Source organism: Platalea leucorodia, assembly GCF_965183815.1.
Source record: "Platalea leucorodia genome assembly, chromosome: 5".
In the NCBI taxonomy this organism is placed as follows: domain Eukaryota; kingdom Metazoa; phylum Chordata; class Aves; order Pelecaniformes; family Threskiornithidae; genus Platalea; species Platalea leucorodia.
This window is the reverse complement of record NC_138827.1, coordinates 75,700,040-75,724,350: the sequence shown is the minus strand read 5'-3', so window position 1 is coordinate 75,724,350 and position 24,311 is coordinate 75,700,040. Positions and strand designations below refer to the sequence as shown.

The window sequence follows — 24,311 nt, the reverse complement described above, 5'->3', positions numbered from 1 at the left end:
ATTACACATTTACCTACTAGGAACTCACTGAACCAACATGATATACCAAAATATAATTCTCTGCAGATATAGTATAACCCAGTATGTTCAGTTTTCTAAGATATTAAAAAAAAAAAAAAATCCCTGGTTATGTGCTGTATCCCACTTTTGCATTTACACTTCGCAGGAGAAGCAGATACAGTCATAACCTGATTCTCTTACCTTTCTTCTGATAAAAATATATCTTCAAAAGAATGATCACAGCCCTCAAAATGTATCCCATTTTCATCAACATTCACTAAAACCTTTACTCTTTTGCTTTTCAGTAAAAATTCTAATACATTACTTTTGACTCACCTATTTTTATCAGTGATTTGCTCTTGCATCATCCTGAGCTTGGCAGGCGGAATATATGCACCACCTGTGCGAGTAAGGATTGGATCCACTTCTTCTTTCTTCTTCTTTGAAGTGGTCTCATCATGAGCAAGCGAGCTCTGGACTGTCGACCTCTCTGGACTCCTACGATCAGGTGATGAATATCTTCTCTGCTTCCTTCGATCAGATTCTCTCTCTTCCCATTTCTCATGGTGTCTCTCTCTACCCCTTTCCATCCTCCTTAAAAAAAAAAGAACAAACAACAATAAAATACCCAAAGGTTCGTGAAAAGTTTTCATGTTTTATTCTTTGAGTATTTTATTACTGATTAAAAAAGGGCTTGATACTCACCTTCCTTCTGAAGGTCTGTCATCATAGTATTCCCTTCTTGAATATTCCTGATCATATCTGCTGTCATCAGAGTACCTTCTCTTTCTGGGAGATGGAGACCTGTCACGCTCTATATCCCTACTGGCAATCCAAGACACAAAATTCTTAGTAGTAGGCTTAGAAAAGCAATGCTATTAATATCTACTTGCAATACAATGTTACCTATATACTAACTGTTCCACTTCTGCAACCTGAGTTTCAATATACACATCATTCAAACAGAAGATGCCCCTTTTATCATAATTTGTTGTCAGCAAAAAATAATTAAGAATCAAGAGAAGCACTGTAAAAGGAAGCTCCTCCTAGAACTTTAAATTAAACGCTAAATGGTAATAACATCAAATACCAAAGGCAAATTCAGCACCCTGCACTCCTTGGAACATATGCATTCATTTATTTCACCTACTTTTGCCTGTGTAGCATGAAACAGAATAGACGTTATTAGAAAAAAATGATACTGTGTTTAGTCCAAGAGGTTTTGTTCCAATTAAAATGTAAAAAGAAAAGTAAACTGGTAACAGTTCATCTCATGCCTTGGTAGACTGCACTTCAAATTATATTTCTCCACCTCCTGCTGGCATCCATAATCTTGCTCTAAAATGACAACCGTGGTATCAGCAATATGCGAGTCCAAGCAAAAAGCTGGCATCTGATTTCCATTTTCAAGTCCCATGACAATTTAACTGAAAGCTAAGGATTTTTTTAAAAGATTTAGTTTTAGTAAAAAATCTATTTAATCACTGCTATATTGACGCCCAAGTATTTTATTAAACCTACACTTATTTTTCACTGCTCAGTTATGGTAATATATAAAAAGAAACAGAACCTGATTTTTTTTTTTTTGTTTAACTTATCTAACTTACTATGTGAGGTATATATACAGAATTGTAGGGTATAAAAATCAATCACTCTACCTGTCCTCTGGAGACAAACTTCTTTGGCGAGAACTGTAGTTTTCCTTCCTTTCGTACCTGGAACCATGCTTTAAGAAAACAGAAAGAAAAATCAAGCTCCAAGATTATATGTTAATTACTGTGAGCACATATATCTTGACATCAAAGCATTCCATGTCTTCCGTTCCCTACTTCTTCACAAGAAGTAAAGGTCATCAAATAAAGCTAATGGCAGTCAGTTATGACAAGGAGAGCTCGTTCTAAATAACAAGTAGTTAATCAGCTGGACTCCCTGCTACAGGATCCTGCAGATGCCAAATGCTTACATGGGTTCAAGAGACTGCACAAACACTGAAGAAGTATTCACATGAGTTACCAAAGAAATTATCTGGCTTGGGAAGCTGCAAATAGGTAGAGACTGAGAGAGTATGTGGGTGAGCACTTTTATGGTTGCCCCATTCCTAAACTTTTGAAGGCATCTGCTATAGATTACTGCTGGAGACTAGAATAGATGGACCTTCGGTGTGCCTTTCCCGTTTCCTTCTTCCATACGCCATTTTACACTTCGTTATATCACGTGCAATACCATTAACAGAATTCTACCACTTCTTATTCGAAGAGTGTCTTTCCTCTATCCTAAAGATCCCCTTTACTGCATAATTTTTCCTTACCTTCCTCCTTTTTACTAACCATGATTTATTTTCTCCTGAGTCATTCCTAGCTTCATATAGTATAAACGTCTAAGTCACGCTGTTCCACTTGACAGATCCTGGAAGTAAATTTAGTTCTAGATTTTTGAAATGTATGTTTGTAGTATTGTTTAAGTGCTAAACACTTAAATGTGTTGTAAAGTGATAAACACAGCAAATATTGTGGTCTGAACCATGACATATAGAATTATGGCATCATACACAAAAATTGGAGTATGACAGCATCTACAGCACACATGGAAAGACATTGACCTCATAGAGATGTTTCAAAACTACTTTGGTACAGCTAAGAAGCAGTTTTTATGACTTCTATACTTTCATTGTAAGGGTCCTCTCTTCCCTTAAAATATTATTTATGATTTTTCAGAACCACAATCTTATGTTATCAGCCAGTGATCATGTATGCATCCCTACAAAAGAACATCCATCTGACAGTTTAATTCCAGAGTAACATTATCTTTGATGGCAAAGCTAGTACAAGAAATTCCTGTATTTTTACCGTGGTTCTTCCCCTTTCAATACTCATTTGTGGGACTATACCATATAGCAGATCACTGAAATAATTCAAGGTTAAAAAAAGTCCTTAAGTTGTTGATTTTTTTTCCAAAATAATATAATGCAAGACTGTATCCTAAGCTCCCAAGAAACTGGTAATAAAAATCCTTGAAAAACACAGACTAGTTACTGTATTTGAATAATATTTAGCAGATGGGAAGAGGTGGGTCTTTTTAGGATGACCCATTCTCATGAGTTCTAGATCATGCCTTTGCCCAAGCAGACCCAAAAAGACAAGTGTTCACGGAAATAAAACAATGTTACAGACGCCTCTGTATTGGGCAGTTCTCATGTCTCCTTGCAAAAGGACCTATGTTTCCTGAAGAACTTGTCACCCTCAGCTCTTCATGACCAGGCTTTCTGCCACAAGTTAGTCTTCTTCCTTGTCCATTTTGATCAAAATTATTAACAGAAAGTGTCCAAACTGTGTGCTTTTGCTAACTGGCTTATTTTGACAGACGAGGAAGCACTATGATAACCACCAGATTGGGAAGACATGAGAAGATATCAAACTATCCTTCAAGCATTCCTATTAAAAACTGCTTCAGTCAGAAAAGCTGGAACCAAGAGTGAAGAAGCCTATACAGGGTTGAACTCTAGAAACATAGCCAGAGAAATACCATAGAATTGAGACAGCGTATCAGAAGAGTATTGCTCCGCTAACCTATCCCAAATTTAGTGTACTTTACAAACGTGACATTTCTAAACCATCATTTTAGGAGAGTAATTTTAAACCAATTTTTTTCTTCTTGCATTCCTAAAAATCATTCCCATTCATTCAGAAATGTAGCACACAGCTTTTAAAAGGGAAAGCTTTAACTTCCACAGTAAAAAATACAGTTGCCACATTAACTGCTACTTCCTGCCTCTTTATCTTTCATTTTAACATCACTGTTTTAACTTTTCAATGCCTCTTTTCTCCATTCCTCCACATGCTTAAGTTCTTTGTTGAGCCATCATTCATTCAGTCACTTTTCACCAATTACTTTATCATTATATGCTAATAATGTTCAGAACTTTCATTGTTAGGACAACAAGCATTAGAAACAACAGTAATTCCCTGACTTCATAGCAATATTTCTCTTGTAAACAGCTACTGTCAATTATGGATATTGTTTGCTTTACATTCAGGAAGTTTTATTTAACACATCAGTTGCAAACCTCATCACTAGTAATAAGGGAATAATCAAACCCCACAATTTATCTTTAAGAACACTTACATTTACCCCACAATTTAGGTTTAAGAACACTTACATTTACTTGTGTCACCCTGCTCTTCATCTTGACTTCCTACTTTTTATGAAGTTCTGAATGCACAGCAATGCAATTAGACAATCCAAGGTGGACTTCAGCATATGAAAAACATTTCATCTACAACACACAGAAGGCAATCAAAAACTTTCTACTGCACACGGTGCAGGAACCTGCGCTTTTAATTTGTTCTTTAAAGCTATGCTTCCATAACTCCTTAAAACAGAATAAAACAAACAGCCCCCCCCCAAACCTAGTCAGATCTCTTAAGATTACACAGCACCTGCCGTAGGAAATAAAGGCTGTAAAACGGCAGCCTGGAGTTCACCAGCACCACCGCCGCGGCCACTCGGCACAGCCAGCCGCCAGACCCGGCGGCCAGGCCGCGGCAGGGGATGCCGAGGCCCTGCTCACAGGCCCAGCCATAGGGCGCCCGGCCCCGGCCCCGGCCGGCCACTGAGCTCTCCGCGGGGCTGCGTTACCGCCCGGCCCGCGTCCCCCCGCCCGCTGCCGAGCCGCGGCCTCAGAGGGGAGGCCGCGACCACCCCCAACCCGCGGGCGGGCCCGGCCGGCGAGCGGCGCCCGGGGGCTCGGGCTGCTCCCGGGGGGAAGGCGGGAAGGGGGGCAGGGTGACCCGCCGCCCTGCCCGCGCGAGGGCTGTCACCAACCGCCCGCGGCCCACCGAGCTCCGCACCTACCGCCCGCCGCCGCGCACGGTCGGAAACAGCGTCACTTCCGGCGGAACGCGGCGCACAATGAGCGCGCTGAGCTCAGGCCCCGCTCAGCGCCGGCGTTCGGCGCGCACGTAAGCAGCTACAGCCCTGGGAGCAGCGCGGGGGAAGGGCGAGGTTCCGGCCGCCCGGGCACCCCGCTGCACGACGGGAAACGTAGTTCTGCGGCGGCGGCGCGCCTGGCGGCCATCTTGCGGGCCCGGCTGCCGCCTCGCCGGCTCCTTTCAGTTCAGCCTGCGCTTCTCTAGTGCTGGCTTCTTCTGAGGTGAAGGCATCTCAGAAAAAACAACCCCATTGCTACCAAATGTACAAGGTTCCTGTCAGAAATATCGGTAATAGCAACAAGCACTCAACTTACTTCCGTTAGGGAAGAGAAGCTGTCCAAAGTCTTCCATCAGCTCTAAAACGGAGTGAATTTACTGAGTGAATTTAGTACACCTGCCCCTTGAATAACACCTGTAGCACACACTCCTGTCACTCACACATGAGCTGCTGGTTAAACCTTACTTGAAATATGTCCAGGACATACATAATACGTTACACCATGTAGAGAGGTACAATGCTGTCAGGATACCTGCTTATTAGGAGGGTTTTTTTGGCCTCTCAAAGTTGAAAGTAATTGAGCACCACTGGTTCACGCTAACAGAGGACCTGTGGCTTATTATAGGCACAAATTTGTTTGCATTGTGGAAAGTAATTAAATGCATAGGGAGGGGAAAAAAAAAGGAAAATGCTATGTAAGGTCTTAAAATGCTTACGGTTCATTTTCAGCTCTTCTGAGATAATGAAAATAAACTCTTAGAGGACGCAGCAGATCAGGATCAGAAAGGCATTAATTCAGCCGAGAGCCAGATGGTTTCTGCAGGGACATCTGTAACCGAGCCGCGCGGTACCACGGCTGCGCTGCAGACCGCCAGCATCCACGTGCAAGTCCCTGCGCGTGCACAGGTAGCGGGACACAGTATTTACTGAGGGGAAGAAGGTGGCAACGAGGTGGGAGCAATGCTGGAAAACCGCTACTCACAATTTCCCCTTTCAAACAGAAGGGAGAAGCACACCAACAGCAGAGTAATTCTGATGAGCCATAGTGTACGGTGTCCTTATGCTGACTCACAGCCAAAAATACGGTGTTATCTGCTAATGCGTTCCTCCCCCAGCTGAAATTTGTTCAGCTATGATATTCATAGACCAATCCACAAGATTGTTTCCCAGAAGCAGCAGGTATTTGCTGCTCGAAGGACCGGGGGGTGAAAGCATGTCATTTTACATGTCTTATTCCTGTTCCCCCTTCCCCTCCTGTGAGAACTGCACCCTCAATCATGCACTTTGGTCATGGCCATGGAAAAACAGCTCCTTTACTTTCTTCCAACTAGGTAGCTGTCAAGAGGGAGGTGTCTTCCCCAGTACTGCATAGTCCTTGCCCTGTCTCAATCTCCTGGGGCAGCCCAGGTGGCCAGGTCTGGGGCCCAGAAACTGGGGGACTCCTGGTTATGCCTAGGGTTGTGTAGCCTTCCTCTGCCACATGTTTTGCAGCCATGATGCACTCCCTTGGTCCTCCAGGTTGGTGAGCCAATCTGAATAAGTTTTTAGTGACTGCAGTCCTAAAACCTGCAAAGCTCAGGTCCTCCCTAGCATTTTGTAAAGCAAGAAGGGACCGAATAGTCAAACCGCTCACTTCAGGTGCAGAATGACTAAGAGAAGCATAAGGACTTCATCTCCTCTTTGTATTGTGATGCTGGCCAGTCTCACATGCCAGACAACAACAGTATGGGGAAACATATGCATGGGGAAAAAAAGTAGAGATGCATTATCTCCTGAAACAATAGGAAAATGTTATGTAATGAAGGTGTTGCAGAAAACCAGCTAATTCAATATACCACAAAGTATGGAATAAACAGTGAAATCAAAATGGTGAACTAAAGAAAGAAAAATGGAGATGTTTTAGTATAAAAAAGCACTAAATTTTGAAATTCATGACTCAAAGTTCTGTAAGAAAACTCATGTAAAGTAAAAGTCCTATGCAGTGCTTATTTTTGAGGAAAATCCCTTCAATACAGAGTTATTGGAAATCTTCCATTGACTTATTCTATAATATTTATTGCTTAGGTTACAAATTTTAAGCTCCACACTTTTTTGGAAAACATAATTCTCAGTATCTTCTTGCTACTTTCTAAAAATTATTTACTGTCAGGAATCCCAGAATTTTGTTCTTGTTCACAACAGCTCATGCTTACATGCAGTTGCTGGAATAGCTAACATTTTTTAAATGACCTTTCAGGACACTGATTTGCTTCCTTTATTATTCAGCAGCCTCATTCTTCTGTTAGCGCTTGATGTATACCCATGTGAGTCAGTTCTCATTGTGGGAATGACACAAGGCTTCTGCTTTTGGAGGATTAAGATGTTGATTAAAAAAAGGTAGTTGCTGAAAGGATGGGGATATTTGTTACTCTTAGTAACAAGGAAACTTTAAGTTGTACATGCTCTGAAAGATTTGTCGTTGCTTAAATACAAGTGTATAGAGCACTAGATGAGAGTATTAAAAATTTAGTTGTGCTTACATGTTTAACGCTTCACATTTTATTCATTCTCATCAATATGGAAATACAGCATTTATTTTGTGAGAATTCTCTTGGGACAAGGCTATTTGTACTGAAACAAAATGTTTTTAAATCCCAGTGATGCAAACCACCTCCTCATTGCGCCCTGTGGATTGCTTTGCAAAATCAAGACTACAATATCCTCTGTATCCAATTCTTGCTTGAGGTGAAGTGTGGGGCTGGCGAATTTGCAGAGCTGGGGCCTAACAGCTGTGATCTTGAAAACAGCATGGGCTTAGCATGATGACTTTGACTGGGCCTTATTGCTTAATTGCTTATGGAATTTTTTTTAATGTTTGACTTGCATATTTTCGAAGGGTAAAGGATAGGCTTAGTTATATAGCTTGCAAGTGTTACCATAATTATGCTTCACTTTAAATAGGCCTTTATTCTACCACTAGGTTCTGTCATGCAGATGATTACCAGTGACATTAGGACATTACATCACATAACCAGATGTTCTGAAATGCTATAATTTAAAAGAACCGTTCCTCTCCACCATTTATGCTTACATTGGGTATATGTTAGTAAATATGTGTCTGGGATTTTTTTGATTCAAATATAGGAAAATGTTTTAATCATGATAACTTGCATGTAGTCGTACTATATAGTTAAAATTCAGATCCAGCAGTTCATTCTGCAAAAGTAGATGGATGACATTAAGAGTCTATTGTCACCTGTGCTTCGTGAAGAAATACTGGTTTTCATAAACACATCTAGTTTTCTGGGTTGGCTTAGAAAATCTGTAAAGGAGAGAATAGATGAAGTACATAATCAAATAATTTTTTGACAGACTATTATAAAACCACAATATTTGTTTTGATTCTGCTGTCATCTGTTCTTAGCATTCCTAAAACAATGCTGCCTCTTAGTTTTCTTTTGGACATGCACGCCTCTGTTTTAGTAGGGTTACTAGTAGTAATGAGAGCCATATTCAAAATGCAGATACATCTCCTTTTAGCATAAAAAGAGGGGAGTTTGACTCAAACTCATGTCTAGGAGGTTATCTACTACAGTTTTAGAGCCTACAATCCGAATTCCTGATCATTTCCAGAGATACTTTTTCCTGATTTGCAAAGCATATACTTTCCTGCAACATCAGTGCCCTTCATTTCCTCCCTCCTTCTTTACTTGTCACTCGCTTTCCCACTGCAGCACTTCACACTGCCTGCCTGCCCTTTGCTTTTTCTCTTGTAAACTTCCAATTAAGAACAGCTTCTGAGGAGCAGTTCTGGTTTCTGCTCTCTGAAGGTGTGATTCTTGGGGACACAGGGTGTTCGGCACTGCTTGTACTGCTTTCTGAGGAATGCTGCTTATTGCCTGCCATGAGAGATTGTAGGTCTTATGGAGGGAATTCCTAGATACTAAACCTGCTCTTACGACAAGGAATGAAATGTGTGCCCCAACTCTACAAAGACTTCCAGTTTACCACTCGTGGAAGAACTTCACTCGTATATTGTACTTATCAGGTTATCTGGAGCTGGATTTTTTTTGTTGTTGTTTTGTTTTTTTTTCATTAGATAAAATATTAGGTAGGTAAAAGACTAATTTTATTCTATTAGACTATATAATTTCAATAATAGAAACTGTTGATGAAGGAATAAATAAATTTCTAAGATTACATGTGAGTTAGGGTCCTTTGTGGGTACTTCAGTGTCTAAGCTAACTTGAAAGGGCAATCACTTGGCTATGCACCTTGCCCCAAGAGCTCTCAAAGCATTCAGAGCCCCGTTTTTTCTTTCAGTGCTGAAATAACCAAACACTGTCAGCACTCCTTTCTCTTTAGGTCAGATGACTTGTAGTTTTTGTAGCTACTCTTTCATTTAACTGCTTCACGCAGGCAGAAGAAGGACACAAGACAAAGAATCTTGTGTACTTGTCTGGTTTTGTTCAAAGAGGAATCCAGCTTCCTGCTTTATAAAGGCTTGTTTCTCATACTTGCTCAGGGAAATGACTTGCCTTTTCCCCTGCTTCTTCCCTAAATATTCTTAAGTTACGTATTCCTCTGATGCTTAATGATACCACGTTCCTGGCTGTGGGAATGGAATAGCTTGTTTTCTCCTTGACCATATAATTTCTGTTCAGGACTCCTGAGTTGTTTTTCCAGTTTTGCCAATGACTTGCTGTGATACATTGGGCTAATTCCTAATCTTCCTTGCTATTCGGAGAACCCTTTTGTAGAACAACGCAGAAAACACAGCTTCCAAGGGTGTGCTGGGGGTTTTGAGATCTAGTTTATATTTGACCACAGCTTTTGTGGTTTTTTTCTTTTGTGGATGAAACTATATGAATGCAAAGCAATTAATATTTTTAGATTTTTTAAAAAAAATATTTTCTGGTAATGTTAATTTTGAAAACTATCAACTGAATTTAAGAAAACTTCCTCAAGGTTGGAAAATGCTACAAGTTGGCGTTTTTTTTCTTTCTTTCTTTGTCTATGTTCTTAAATCAACTTACTTATTCTTTACTCACCATTATAGTACTTCTGTTTTGTCACATCATGTAACACACCTGTAACACTGCTTTCATTGCAACAAGTATTACAGGCTTAAATCCTCAGTGCTCAACAAAAAAATCCCAACATAGTGAGTAGGGGACATTCATGATTTGACAGACTAAGACAGGCTAAGTCTGGTTAATCTGGTGCAGCAGTTTAAGACTTAGCCACCATGATTTAAGCTGTCTGCCCTGCTCTTCTGTCCAAGACTATGACCCCACAGAAGAGTGAGAGAAAGGAAGCATCAGCCCATGACTGAGATGACTGCGTATGCTATGCACCATTTTAACTCAAAACCACTTTGGTTTAAACTAAGATACCAGTCTTTGCTCTCAAGCACTTCAAGTGTTTAAAAAATGAGCACAAACCTGTTCTCAAGCTTTTCCAAAGGCCAGTAGTGCTATCGTAAAATTGTGCATCATACCCAATAAAAATTCTGCACTCCAGAGATAATAGCTATTTTTACTTACGAAGTCATAAAAGTCAACTCATTTATTTTGCAATACTAAGAAGAATAATCGATAAAGCAAGAAATCCCTAATCAAAATAAACACAGGGATAGGATATGTTAAGTAATAATAATTGGGAAAAGTACCTGAATTTTTTCTGCTTATAACTAAGTTTTAACTACAGGATTTAATTTCTTTGGCTTTCAAAATGATTTACAACGGTGGCACTTACATAGGAGACTGAAACCAGCATGTATCTGGATAGTTATACAGATTCTGACAATATGAATTGTTAAATGCTTTCATTAAATATTCCGTGAACCCACTGCAAATACAACATCGCCTGCCCATGAACTCTCTATGGTTTCCCATTCTGCTGTGAAAGTAATCTTTTTCCTGACTCACACTGTGTACACAGGTGTCATCAGATAAAAAGGCATATGGCATCAATGTGGCAGCAGCATCTCACGAGAAGGACATCCTGTGGCTGGTGGCGAATGTACCATCACTCAGGCTGTCCCTCCAAACACCCTGGAAGAGAGCAAACACGGATAGCTGAGCATTCCCCTCAGAGGGAGCCTGAGGACAGGGATGGGAAATAAGCAGTCTGCTTTGAGGTGCCTTCACCAGGAGACAACTGATTACTTCTGAGAAAAGAGTTTATGTTTTGGAAGCAGCTGAATAACACAGGGTGACATAAATTACACTCTTCAGTTTCTCTGCTTAAATGGGGAAAGCAGAGCAGGGGCTGGGAAGGTGGGATTCATTGAACAAGACAGCAAAAGGGCAGTTTAATACTGAAAAGAAGCAGTGAAGTGAGGTTTTCCCTTTCTCTTTTCCTAAGTTAATGCTTTTACTATTGGATTATGGAGTGAAGCTCCCTTCTGCTCATTTCTTCTCTGGTCTGCTCTTCTTGCAGTCCCTTTTCTGCAGTGTGTCACCCTTACATTTTATTCCACATCAGGGTGAATGGAGAATACCTTCAGTTTTATACTGGGTCTAGTCTTGTCGTTTGGTGACGTGCTTTAAGAGATGTAAGTTTTAATTCTATGCGGGTGAAAAGACATGCATGTCCAAAGCCCACACTTCCCAAGAGAATGCTTTAAGGAGTAGGCAGCAGTGCAGGTTGAATACCTCAGACCAGCCTTTTTGAATCTACTACACTCATGATCCCAAACGTGCAGAGTCTGAAGTAGAGCCATGACTCTGGTTTCTGACTTCTAAAGAGTAGAAGGAATTCAGGCGCATCTTCTTGCTTGGTGTGGCTTGCACAGCTTCTTGCTCAGCATGTGGGCCGCCTTCATTGCCTGGGAAGCACTCGGCTCTCTGTGGTTGTGGTGGATAAAGCATCTTAACTGTAGCAATCCTAATCATCCTGCAGGAGTCATGCAGCTAGTCTGTAAGTGTAAGAGATGGCTAGGATCTCTTCTCTCTATCTCAGTCTGAAGTAAATTCTTGCAACTGGAATGGAGCATGATTATGGAGTCTGGGGAAAAAAAAAAAAAAAAAAAAGACAAAATCACACAAGAAACAAACAAGCAAAAAAAAGCCCCAAAGAAATGTATACTCAATCATCAGTCCTACATGTATGCACAAGTAACCCCAGTGACCTTTCAGAGCTACCCCAACGTGCAAAGAACAGGTCTCCAGGTAACAGCACCTTCACCCAGTGGAACCAGTCAGAGCATGGCAGGACTGTATTCAACCCTGTACTGAAACTTGACCCCCCCAGTTCCAGTAAAATGCATAAAGGCAACAGTAACTCATGACCATTATTAAACAAACACATACTGGAAGAAACTGCCTGAGAGTGCTCTAACTAGAGCTCTTTGGAGATTACTTTGCTGTGGGTTTATGTGTATTTCTGAGTTATCTCAGGGCATGTCTACTGCACAGTCCAAGTGGAGTGGAGATACATGAGCTAAGTTAACTCTAAATGAGCTAGTTCTGTTACCAGAAACTATATAGCCACACTAAACAGAAATCTGTGCTGTCTGATATGCCTTGTTTCATTAGGTTGACACAGTACTATGGGTGGGCTAGCAGGATCATATCACTTCTGGTACCTGAATTAACTCATGTCAAGTAGCTTTATGTATATTTAGGACAGCGATAATCAACATAGAGTGCTTCTCCTTTTTTTAAGTGAGCACAATGATAGATCAGACCCTATAATACAATAACACCCAATTCATACAAAATTAAATCAACATGAGAAGTTGTGCCTTCAGATAAGGCAAATTTAAAATATAAATTTCTACATACTGAAAATGCTGAAAGCAGTGACAATTCAACTGAGACTAATAGCAATTAAACCAAACATAATTATAATCTTTGAAACCTGCACAAAGGGAGAAAGGATAATGTGTCCAACAAATTCATATTCATCAGCTTAATGTTGTGCATGAATACTCCATTAGTAAGCCACAGGAAACATAGTTTTAGTTATGTTGTTTTCCCACGACAGTTTTTGTCATTGTGCTTGAAATGATACAAGTTAAAAATCATCCCCATGCTGCGCTCCCTGGACTGGCACCTCTCCTGGCATAAGCAGCTGTAGCTCCATCAACTCCCAGTCTTCTGCAAATGAGCAGTAAAGGGTTGTATCTAGCTCAGTGAATGTACGTAATACTACTGGAAAAGCAACCATAGCTGCTCCAATACCTTATTCTGGTACCTGATTCTTTGCAGTTAATATTGTGTCATTAATTAATCACAGAATGATGGATTGGAGACTGGTTTCCCTGCCTGCTTTATTAGGAGTAGGGCATTTATACACAACTAATTCCCGTTCCAGTTAATCAGTGTGACCTTTAGCATGCTGTAGAATTAAAATTTTGTGCAAGGCTCAAACTGTATTTCCAGATAGCTGTTACAATGCACCAGCCATAGGATATTACTCCACACCTCAGCTGACACAAGAAATGGCATCCTCTTGTGGTTTCAGGATGAGGTCAGTTAAGTGAGCTGAGCCTAGCCAGCAAAGGAGGTCTGAAACAACAAAGCTGAACTTGTTCGGAAGTGGAGTGGGACATGGCCATGCAATCCCTTCTGCTACTTCTGTTGTGGCAGCAGTAATCTCTGCTACGGGCTGTTAAGAAGCAACATGTGTGAGCGAGAGAGAAAGAAAGAAGGAAGCTCTTACATCACATATATACCACTGTTTCAGAGGGATCTGCTATCTATGCTGTGAAGTTCCATCACTGTTACATTTTAATAAATGCTAGAAGATCATGGGTTTACCATATTAACTCATTTTAGTACCACAGATGGGTGAGATTTGTGACACTCCATCACAAATTTTATTTTTTCCAAGAAAACGCCAGCAGACTCCTTGCTTGTTTGGAAACCTCATCAAAGCAAAGCTATCCCCATGAGCTCAGTGGGTAGGGATGATCATATGTGGAACTTCCACACAATTTTCACTGTGTGAAAACACATCACATATGTTTTCTATTATTTTTAATGACAGTCTCTCAGCTGCTTCTCATAGTAGTCAAAAATCTGCTCAGCTCCTGTTTAAAGCAGGTTCCTAGTCTGTATGCTAGGATTTCCTTTCTTTTAATTTTGTGGTGATGCTGTTCTTTGACCAGCTTCTAGGACTGGAAACAATTCCTGTCCCTTCAGATGCTTTCTACTCTCAAAATGCTTACTCTCACAGCATATTATTCAGAAAAGGAGGGCACAGCAAATGCAGATCAGCATAAAAACAATATCTTTTTTTTTTACTCTCAGGTTTTTCTCATTAATGTTGTTGATGTTTGTTTGCTTGCTTGAAGTCATTCCTATATAGTGGTGTGGGTTGAAGCCAGAGGTAGTGCTGTAGGTACAGGTCACTCTGGTCTGCGTGAACTGGTATTCTCCTGTCCTTAGTTTCACTTCGTAGTTATATGCTGCAGAAGAATGCTGGTTCTTTTCCACAGTGATGAGATTTCATCAAACCAAGGTGTTACTCTACAGCCAGACCCCTGAAGTTAGAATAAGTCTGTCTAAAATTTTGAGGCTATACCACGGATTGAACTGTGTCACCATTTGGCAGCCTTAGCTTACTTAGCAACTAAAATTTTTTTTTTTTTTTAGCAACTAAACCCCTTTCAATTCTGTTTTTGTTTCGTTGTCCTGATATTTTTTTTAGCCTCTATAAAGTATTTTTATATCTTCTGGCCTTTAAAGAAAAAAAAAATATCTCCGCTGTTCTGCAGAGCTGGGACAGCAGAGCCCCCTCGTGGGGACGCGACGTTCAGTGCCAGAAGGTGGGTTTGTGCCCAGAAACCGTGGGTCAGGGTATGATGCGTGCCCTTTTATTTTGGCCTACCTGCATTAAACTGGTGTTTGTATAGCATAATGCGCTGGTTAGTGGTGTGGGGGGTTGCGTCCACATTCTTTGCTAAGTGTGCAAAGCTTATGTGATGTAATCCTTCTCTTACTGAAATCTTGATATATAATCTTTGCTCAAATTTTACTCTTTAAATAGAAAGGGAACATGACTGTAAAGATACCGGAAACAAGAATATTCCATCCGTGCTGGAAATTCCACCTAAATTTTGTCCTGTATTAAGGACCAATGAATTAATTGTTACATGCTTCTAAAAAACGTGGCTAGATGGTTAGACCATTCTTCAACTTTGCTTTTCCAAGCTAGAAATGAAAAATATGTGTTCTTCCCATAGTTTATCTTTCACAACAGTTAAAAAAAAATAGTCCCCTATTCCTTCTGTCACTTATCTGCAGTATTTTTATGATTATTTCATTGTTTGGCAGAAGCAGCCACACAAGCCTTTAACTAAAGGACAAGTTAGCATAACTATTTCTCTGCTACTGAACTGGCGTTTGGAGGTTGTGTTCATCTTTCATCTCTTCGGCAATGCAGAGGGAAAAGTACTGTCTGACTGGAGCTAGTGACTGCTTGCAATGAATCTCATGTGAGATTAAAGCATAAATGCATCAGGGTAGATGGTATATCATAATGTACTGGAAAGGACCTGACTATATATAGTTTGCCTTTTGTTTAGTGGACCTGAAGTATTGAAAACCTGTGTATCCATTACTTCTTCTGAATTTCTTCAGTTTCTTGATAAATCTTATGGTCCTGATGTCATGACAGATCATCCAGATATTGGCAGGACATTGAGCACCCCTTGGAGCTCCTGGGTCTTGCAGCATATCCAGCTGTGTGAGTTCATCTCAACAGAGATTTAAAAACTTAGAAGGTTGTTTGAAAACATTTTCTTCAGAGTTTAAACACAGTAACAATGCTGGGAAAACCCGCTGAAGTATTTCATAAAGAACTTTGTTATATACGGAACAGTAACATAATTGAAAAAATAAAGGCAGGAGAGTACAGTAACAAGAAAAGTAACAATTAAATTCTAAACTTAAGCATATTTGTATTAAAATATTTAATTCCTCTATAACAGCCAACTAGTGTTGCAGTAAGTATTAGCTTTTGTACAAAATGTGATGCCAATATTCTTTTATTGGAAGTGATACATTTTAGTTATATTAAAGAGCAGCTCTTCACTATGAGAGATCAACATTTGTGTTCAGGGTGAAAGGGATCCAAGGATCTTCCCTGACTTGTGATTGTAGCTGGTCTAAATCCTCGCAGAGCCTTAATGCTGTCTCCTGTCTCTCATTTTAATCTTTGTAATCATAGTTCATATCATAGCAATTGTTCCTTAGTCTACCCAGAAGACTGTCTTTCTTTTTTCTAGATCAAAGCTTCTTCTGGTGGTGTGAAATGGAAGAGTTAGCAGTTCAATCTAGAAAAGAAGATATTTCAGTCAATAGAGATGCACTAAATCGATAAAAACAATGACTTTGGAGTGACAGTGACAGCATGTATGTAATACAATATGGTTTTAAACAAAATATAGAGTTCTGTCATGTTTAAAAATGTACATATTTAAAAAACAATTTCATAGGAATTGGCAAAATGACATGTTCAAAATAACGAAAACGAATGCCAAAATGTTGATGCTCCTTTGATAGTTTTACCAGTTGTAGTGGGGTTTTGCACACTGTATATTCAACAGTAAGAGCTCTTGGCCTTTGTCCACTTTACCTGTAGACAGATGTAAGATCTGTTAACATTTTTTTCCCTTTAAATTACTATGGTATATTGTCTAAAATTTTACTGAGAGCAGTGTTATCCAGAAGTCACCATAGCAAGCCCCTTTAGAAATGCATTCATCATGTCATGAAATGCTACATTTGTTAATTATCTTTTCTTAGCGCTATAGCAGACCTTCAAATTAATAGCTATTGCAAACTATAGGCAAACAGTAGGTGCCTGACTTAATTAACTGTGACTCTGTGTGATGTGATTTGTATCTCGGTGTTGCTTGTGCTAAAAATGGGCACTGGTTTTCCTATGGCATATGGCTGTATTTCTCCAAAGGGCTGTGATATAGCAACGTTAGGATCGAGAATACTTTACTGTTATTTGATGATTTAGTTATCGTTATGGCCTGCAGATCAGAAGATCTGCAAGCACTAGGGCACAGCTAATGGAGTAATGCCAAACTAACTGCATTATTGTTTTGATGAAGGCCTCCTATAAATAACAAACAAAAAACTATTAATAGGAATACCAGAACAGATTTGCTGTATGGTCTAAATAGAAACAGACCGTATGATGACATGGGTGGGATCTTCTGAAGGGCAGAATCGCACTGCACTCAAGGAAGAGATTTCTTATTTTCCCCTGCAAGGTTAAATTCCAATCCCAGGCACCGCCTCCTTCCTTCACCACTGTGGCCGTGCACAGTTCCTCTCAGCTACCCAGGGTAGGAAAATTCAGCTGCTCAGCTGCTGGTATGGTTATACTTCTTTGCTGTTCTATTACTGGTAAAGTATCTACTTCATGAAACTTCTGGGGACAACATGACTGCAGTTGAACACTGACAAAAAACTGTCTGCTTCCCAGGAGTCCTTCTGGGCTGATAGATTTCATCATCGCTGTGGGAAGGATCACGTAAAATAATGACACTGTTCTCTTTTGAAAGCACAAAGCAATCATGAAGAGTGCTCACAAAAAACCTGTCTGGGTACAGGTGGCACTCTCTATCAGTCACCTCTGCATCCCGCTTAACAGGAGGCATTCCAGCATACCAACACATACTTCATTTTTTTCCAAATTTGTAAGATTTGAGATTTTTTTTTCAAAATATGCAGTTGTGAATGTCCCATCCTTTTTGATCATGGTGAAAATACTTCTACATTTTCAGGCATAAAATGCAGCATGAAAGCATACACAAAAATAGTAATTTTCTTTAACATTTTGCTACAGAATATGTGGTAAAGTCCATATCAGAAAATGTCATGTATAATAACTACCATGCAATTAACAAATAATTATATCAATATTTAGAGTCACACCCTGTTTTAATACCTGATGAATATTAATATTTTTTGGTTTTCAATGGGCTTTCTCCTCAAATGTTAAATTTGAAGGGAGGCAGTATACTCATCTTATGGTTGGTAACTGTACTTTCTATTTTGAGTTGAGTCCTTACGGTCTTTGCAAAGTACCAAATGTTCCTATTTCCTATGAGAAGGGTTTCCAAATAAGCCTTTGGCAATATTTCTGAACAAAGTGAGACCTCTGTAGAAATAAACTGGCTTTGCGTCTCAAATCTCCATGGGGCTTATGAGGCAAAATGACTTCAGCAGTGAAAGTAGGTTAAAGCAAGGACAGACAGCCTCCTCAATTAACAGAGCTGAAAATAAGCACAAATACTCATGCCATTCAGTACACTTAAGATTCAGTAGTCCTAAAAAAGAACACAGGTCAAAAAGAATAAAATTACTAAGATTTAAAAAAACCATGTTCCTCAAGTCTTACTTGGATGAGGCGTCCTGCAGATCTACTATGACTCAGCTTTAAACTGGGTTTACTTTACAGATTTACATTTTAAAATCTCATTTGATACAATCTTAACATGTGAAGGTAGTCTGTTTTTGAACATGAACGTTTCCTGAAAACCTGATTTGATTTTCTTTTTGGTGTGTGTTCCTGCCAGTATGCATTAGTAAGTGTTGGAGGGTTTGGGTTTTTGTTGTGCTTTTATGAAGCATCAGATTATAGGTAATCTGCTTGTATAAGAATTAATAGGAGAAAGTGTGTCTTGTTAATCAATTCTATTTAGAATTTCTTCTTCAGGCACAGATTCTCTCGGAATTAAAATGTATTCCTATTTTTTCCCTACCTAATCAAATAGCTGTTGTTATTTTCTACCATACCAATTGTGAGCAACAATATGGATTTTTTCCCCACCTCCTACCTATAGCTATAATGAGCCGTTACTTCTGGAAATCCTTTTGTAAGTTCCCTAATATATTGTTCCATTGCTTCTCAGCTCCAGTTACGAATTACCTTGAATGTAGTTACTCGGTTTTGACACTGAGGAGTTTTCATAGCTCCAAAAATTTACTGATAATGCTTCTGTCACTTATGTCTCATTTTCTATAGTATCACTGCCTGTCATTGTGGGAAATTAAATTCTGAGAACGGAAGCATCTTGTTTTTCTCAGCTTTTCTCCCTTCTTTTTGTAATGAAACAGTGCCCCCAAGAGCTTTTATTTAGGAAGGGGCAGTTTAAGAAAATTAAGTCAATTAACTATTCACCAGTATATTAATCTCTAAACATAAAAATTCTGCCAAGCATTGCAACCAGAGATGTTGATTTGAAGGACAGTCGAAAGACAGTTTATTTTCGTTTTCTTATTTTATGCCCAATAATAGAAAGTTAACTAAATGACTGAATTCTTCTAATATTTCCAGTATGGAGACCTCTGCCTGCATGGAGACATCGTTGCTGGCATTCTGAAGGCAGGGAGGACGCGCTGTCTGCCGAGGCTGCAGAGCATCGCTTCTTGGCGAGTTTCTTTATTGCTGGGCTGGTTTTGTCCTTTGCCGGTTGACATCAGGACAGCTGGCAGCAGTCCAGGAGGCAGCGGGAAGCACTGGTTGGTTGTTTGTGTGTGGAAAAGCAGAGAAGAAAGATGGCATGAAGTGAAGAAGAACAAAGAGAGAATAAACAAGGAACAGCTTTAGCTACAGCAGAGTCATAAAAATACAAATCACAAGCCTATTAGGCATTTTCCCTAAAATACATGAAATACACATGAAAATAATCATGACTAGCCTCTAAATCTTATAGAGGCAGATTTTTATAATAATCTGAAATGATACAATTTTTTAGCATTTTGAAGTGTTAAGAGTCATCACTACTTTTTCCAAGTAATACACAACAGTTGATTGACAGCATCATGAAAAACTGAGGAATCATCATCACAGCATCTAGTAAATTCATCATCCTCAAAGGAGGAATTTTTTAAACCAAAATTTGGAAATGAAAACATGACAGTTTATCTGTCAATGAGCATCTACATTCAGAGAAAGCATGAGGGAGAAGGGACGAGTAAGAGAGAGAAAGAGGGCTTGAAAACAGGAAAGGATGCCACTTGGGAAAAAAAATCCCTTCATTAATCTTTACATTCAGTGTAGAATTGAATTTAATGTTTTATTAGCACCACAGAGCACAAGAAGAGTCATAAGCAAAAAGAAAAGAAAAGGGTGGGGTTTGTAGACAATTAATCACTGGCTTCAGTCTGCAAACTAATTTTTTAGGTGTATTTAATAATAATCCAAAGCTGTCTGCAGATTACCTACCATATACAGACAGGGAAATTTGAACTGCAGATCTTCCTAGAAAAGGTGATTCTCAGTCTAATCTGGCTGCTTGATAGTATATTAATGTAGTTATCTATGTATCCTGGTTTCAGCTGGGATAGAGTTAATTTTCGTCTTAGTAGCTGGTATAGTGCTGTGTTTTGGATTTAGGATGAGAATAATGTTGATAACACACTGATGTTTTGGTTGTTGCTGAGTACTGTTTACACCAGTCAAGGACTTCTCAGCTTCCCATGCCCTGCCAGGTGCACAAGAAGCTGGGAGGGAGCAGAGCCAGGACAGCTGACCCAGACTGGCCAAAGGGCTGTTCCATACCATATGACATCATGCCCAGTATATAAGCTGGGGGAAGAAGGAGGGGAATGCTCCGCACGATGGCATTTGTCTTCCCAAGTAACCATTACGCACGATGGAGCCCTGCTTTCCTGGGGATGGCTGAACACCTGCCTGCCGATGGGAAGCAGTGAATGAATTCCTTGCTTTGCTTTGCTTGCATGTGTGGCTTTTGCTTTACCTATTAAACTGTCTTTATCTCAACCCACGAGTTTTCTCACTTTTACTCTTCTGATTCTCTCCTCCATCCCACCGGGGCGGGCGTGAGGGAGTGGCTGTGTGGGGCTTAGTTGCCCGCTGGGGTTAAACCGTGACACTATCGAAAAGTAGCTCATTTTTACGGGTAAGTAAAAGGGTGTACATCAGAGTGATGCTACAAACTTGTGCATGGGCACTAAACCTTTAGCTGTGATTAGCTTATGGAGAGAAGGGGACTGGGGATTGTGGCTGACAGGCTGAGGTTGGGTTTGTGAGAGGAACAGCCAGGAGAAGCGAGCATGGCCCTTCATTCCTCCGTAATGGTCAGTCTCCTCTTGGGGTAACAGACCTTATTGGAAAAGAAAGCAAGAAAAAGATTCCCATCAACCAGCTCCACACCAATAAAAACTATTTCAAAATAATTTAAAATGAAAGGTAAGAGCATCTGCCTTGCCTTACACAGCAGTTACCCTATACAGCAGTAACAAATTAAAATTCATGAAACAGAATGGAAGAACTCCCTGTTCTGGCAGAGTCCCCCCGTCAGGCCCATACAGCACAGTCACTGACAGGTGAGCTTTGCAGCGTGCTGTGATGTTTAGCAATACAGGCTATTTCACACCAAAACTGAGGAGCTAGGAGTGTGTACGTGCAAGGCTATCAAAGTCACACGGTCACGCACTTCAGCCGATTTTCCACTGCCCAGTTGAGGCACCTTCTAGCTTCAGCAGGGTCCTCTGCCACCTGCTGAGCTGGTGACCCCCCGGCTTTGCTCACTTGCTCTTACTGCTGGTTCAAGATAGCTGCCTCCTCCAAACCCAAAATTTGTTCCCCTCCAATATTTCTCACACCACCCTGGTGCCCTAATACTGTCTAACCTTGAAAAACATCTACCACAAACAGAATTTTGGGTAGTTCTATGTCTTCCTCTCCATCCCATTGCATGGGTTGGCCATAAGTTGACATTTAGAAATGAAATTAGAAAACATACATATGCAAATAATTGCTTTAAATAATTTTCAATAACCTGTCACAGGAACAGTGCAGGACTTCATCTACCACAGAGGCAGGAAGTTTAAATAGTAGGCATGGGCTCCCAAAATAGCCTGCTAATAGCTCTCTTTAGCAGAGTGATCCAGTTTTCTCAGGCATATCTCAATTTAAACAACAGATGATTTCCAGCCAGGTCCTAGGCCACCAGAAGCTTTAGAGGTCAAAGCCAGCAGTTTGAACTCTACCTGGACACAATACAGAGCATTTCGGACTGATAAATAAGTGTAAAAGGCTTGTGATGCGATAAGATCTGTGCCAGAGCAGTAATGCAGTAAGCTAGATGATGTTGTTCAGATCAAGCATGCAGCTGGCCAGATGTGGTTATTTCTGAGTTGTACAGATCTGTGTGAATGAAGATAAGTATGAGAAAGAGAAAGTACTATAAAACACACATACAAGAAATAAATCATAGCATTCCTAGGTACTCCCAAGTTCCGAAGAATAAAACGATGCTCTCGGTCATGGGAGCAGCACCAGAACTAAGCTTAACTCTGTTTGTGACAGGTAGCTTTATTCTCTGCATGGGAGATGCCGCTTCCCTCAGCTTCATTACACATTGACTAAATATTTTTACATGGAAATTATAAACTCATTTTGGGTCGCAGAGTGTGTCCATTCTTTATCTCACTGAGTTTAAAAAATTAATTATTCCTTGTTGTATTAGAATTACAACTAATTAGATTCCCTAATAATAATAAATGTGCTGTAATTTGTCTGTCAAATGCATCTATGTAAACAATCTTTTAAAGGCTGTACTGGCTTCTTAAATAAATGTAAATAAAGATCTACTCTCTTACTCACTACTTCATGGATCTTCATAGCTTTGACACCACACATCTAGGTTTTCCAGCCTGTTTGCATCACAGCACATATACCTTAGGGGTGGAAGAATAAACTCTACTCAGAGAAAATTAAAGAAGTACTCTTTTAATTTTTAGGTGCCTTGGGATAGTTACAGACACTTCAGAGCAAGTTGCTTGTGTTTTGTGCTTGATATAAGCACAGGGAAGTTGTGGTACAGCTAATCAGCATGCGTTTTCACTAGGCATTCTGTGCATTATTTGCAACTCAGTGGATTTGTTTTGTTCTGATTAATAATCTGACGAATTTCTGAGCTTTAGGAAATATTTCACTATCTAACATTCATAGATATAAAAATAACTTGATGCATTTATTTTCTAGCATTCCAAATTCAGCATTTGCCTTTATCTGGAAGTTTGTTCTTTTTAACATTAACTCAGTCGAATATGAGACGTGAACAGGTATATTAATAGAGTATGACATTTTGTTTAGTTAGCAAATAGTTCTGCTGCTCTTGAAATTTCTTGCCGTTGACAACTGTAGTCAACATTTGCCAACTTGAGTTGGCAATACCAAAATGTGATCCCACACAGCAAGTCACTAGAGCAATGATCTGCAAGCACGTATGTAGTGTTACTCCCGCTTGAAACTATAGCATGCCAGCTTTGCCTTTGTTATTTAGTTGGAGTGTGTGTGTATGAGAGGATGTCTGCTTTTTTTTTTTTTTTTTTCCCAATATTTGTAACTAATTTCCCCATCCATAGAAGTAATTTCTACTTCAAATTAGAAGGACTTTCAATTGCAAAAGCAGGCACTAATTTTTCCCTTGCTTGATTTGATTTCTATGTGACAGTAAACTTGCCAAAGACAAAATGTTGTGGAAGAAAAGGAGATAGTGGATGGTTTTATAACTGGGGTGGAGTGAATTTTACAAAATATGGGAGGAAGGTGACCTCTGCTCAGAAGCCTCCCCGCTCATTAGCAGATGGCTGTCGTTTAATGATTCCACTGTGGTGCAAAGAAGGACTCAAATTAGATGTTGTGTGAGGCTGTCATTACTCTCTGTGTTTCTCTGTATAGTTCCAGCTTAAAGCATGTCGTTCCTTTCATAGCAGCCCCTCAGATTACTGTATCTCATCCTTTCCACATCAAAGTGCTGTCAGCCCTTTTATAGTATAAAAAGAATGCAGAGATAATTTTACAATACATTCTCTTCAAACAGCATTGACTTGTACACTTGCAACGTTTCTTTTTATTCTGGGATTTGCAAAAGAAGATGCACTAAAATGAGTAGCATCTTAAAATGAAACAAAACCAAGAACAGAAATATCTATTCAAAATTGGACTAAAGCACCTCTGCAGGGATGGTGGGGATTTTAGAAAGTCAATTCTTCTCAAGTGCTGTCTGAATTATGTTTCAGTCAGCTAGTAAGAACCATGGTGCGTGTGGAAAACATGTCCGTTCTTTGAAAAGCATGGATCGTCTCTTTTTATTTACTAGCTGAAAAAATATGGTACCTTAAAAAGCCTTCAGTGAAATATATAGTAAGTCAGATCCCACTCCCAACATCAAAGGCGTAGCCTCAGTGAGTAACCAGTGCGTAGAGAGCTGTGCTTGCTGTGCTGACCTTATTGCTTTACGAAAAAGTTAAAAAAAAAAAAATACAGGAAGGAAAAGAGTGAAAGGCAGCAGAAAGACAGAACTTTGTAGGACTGGCTTTAACTTTGTAGGACTTTTGTTACATCCGCTCTGCCGAGAAATGTGCTTTCTTCTTAGATGCTCATTATGCAGCTATGCA

The 24,311-nt window shown here is 39.8% G+C and overlaps 1 protein-coding gene across 7 annotated transcripts in view; it reads right to left on the bottom strand.

Annotated features, from left to right (window-relative positions):
- The window catches only part of CWC22 (CWC22 spliceosome associated protein homolog), a 36,107-nt gene extending 30,176 nt beyond the window's left edge, over positions 1 to 5,931 (bottom strand). The window contains exons 1-5 of one of the 7 annotated variants that reach the window (XM_082313356.1): positions 5,909 to 5,931; positions 4,157 to 4,273; positions 1,659 to 1,726; positions 706 to 825; positions 337 to 594 (exon numbers count right to left, since the gene is read on the bottom strand). In XM_082313356.1, the coding sequence (XP_082169482.1) occupies positions 337 to 594; positions 706 to 825; positions 1,659 to 1,726; positions 4,157 to 4,183 (473 nt within the window). In that variant the 5' untranslated portion in view covers positions 4,184 to 4,273; positions 5,909 to 5,931. Of the gene's footprint in view, positions 1 to 336; positions 595 to 705; positions 826 to 1,658; positions 1,727 to 4,156; positions 4,274 to 4,436; positions 4,685 to 4,847; positions 4,992 to 5,642; positions 5,700 to 5,908 lie in introns of those variants that run through there. The other 6 variants (XM_082313355.1, XM_082313358.1, XM_082313357.1 and 3 more) reach the window with 6 other exon arrangements.
- Between the last annotated feature and the right edge of the window lie 18,380 nt (positions 5,932 to 24,311).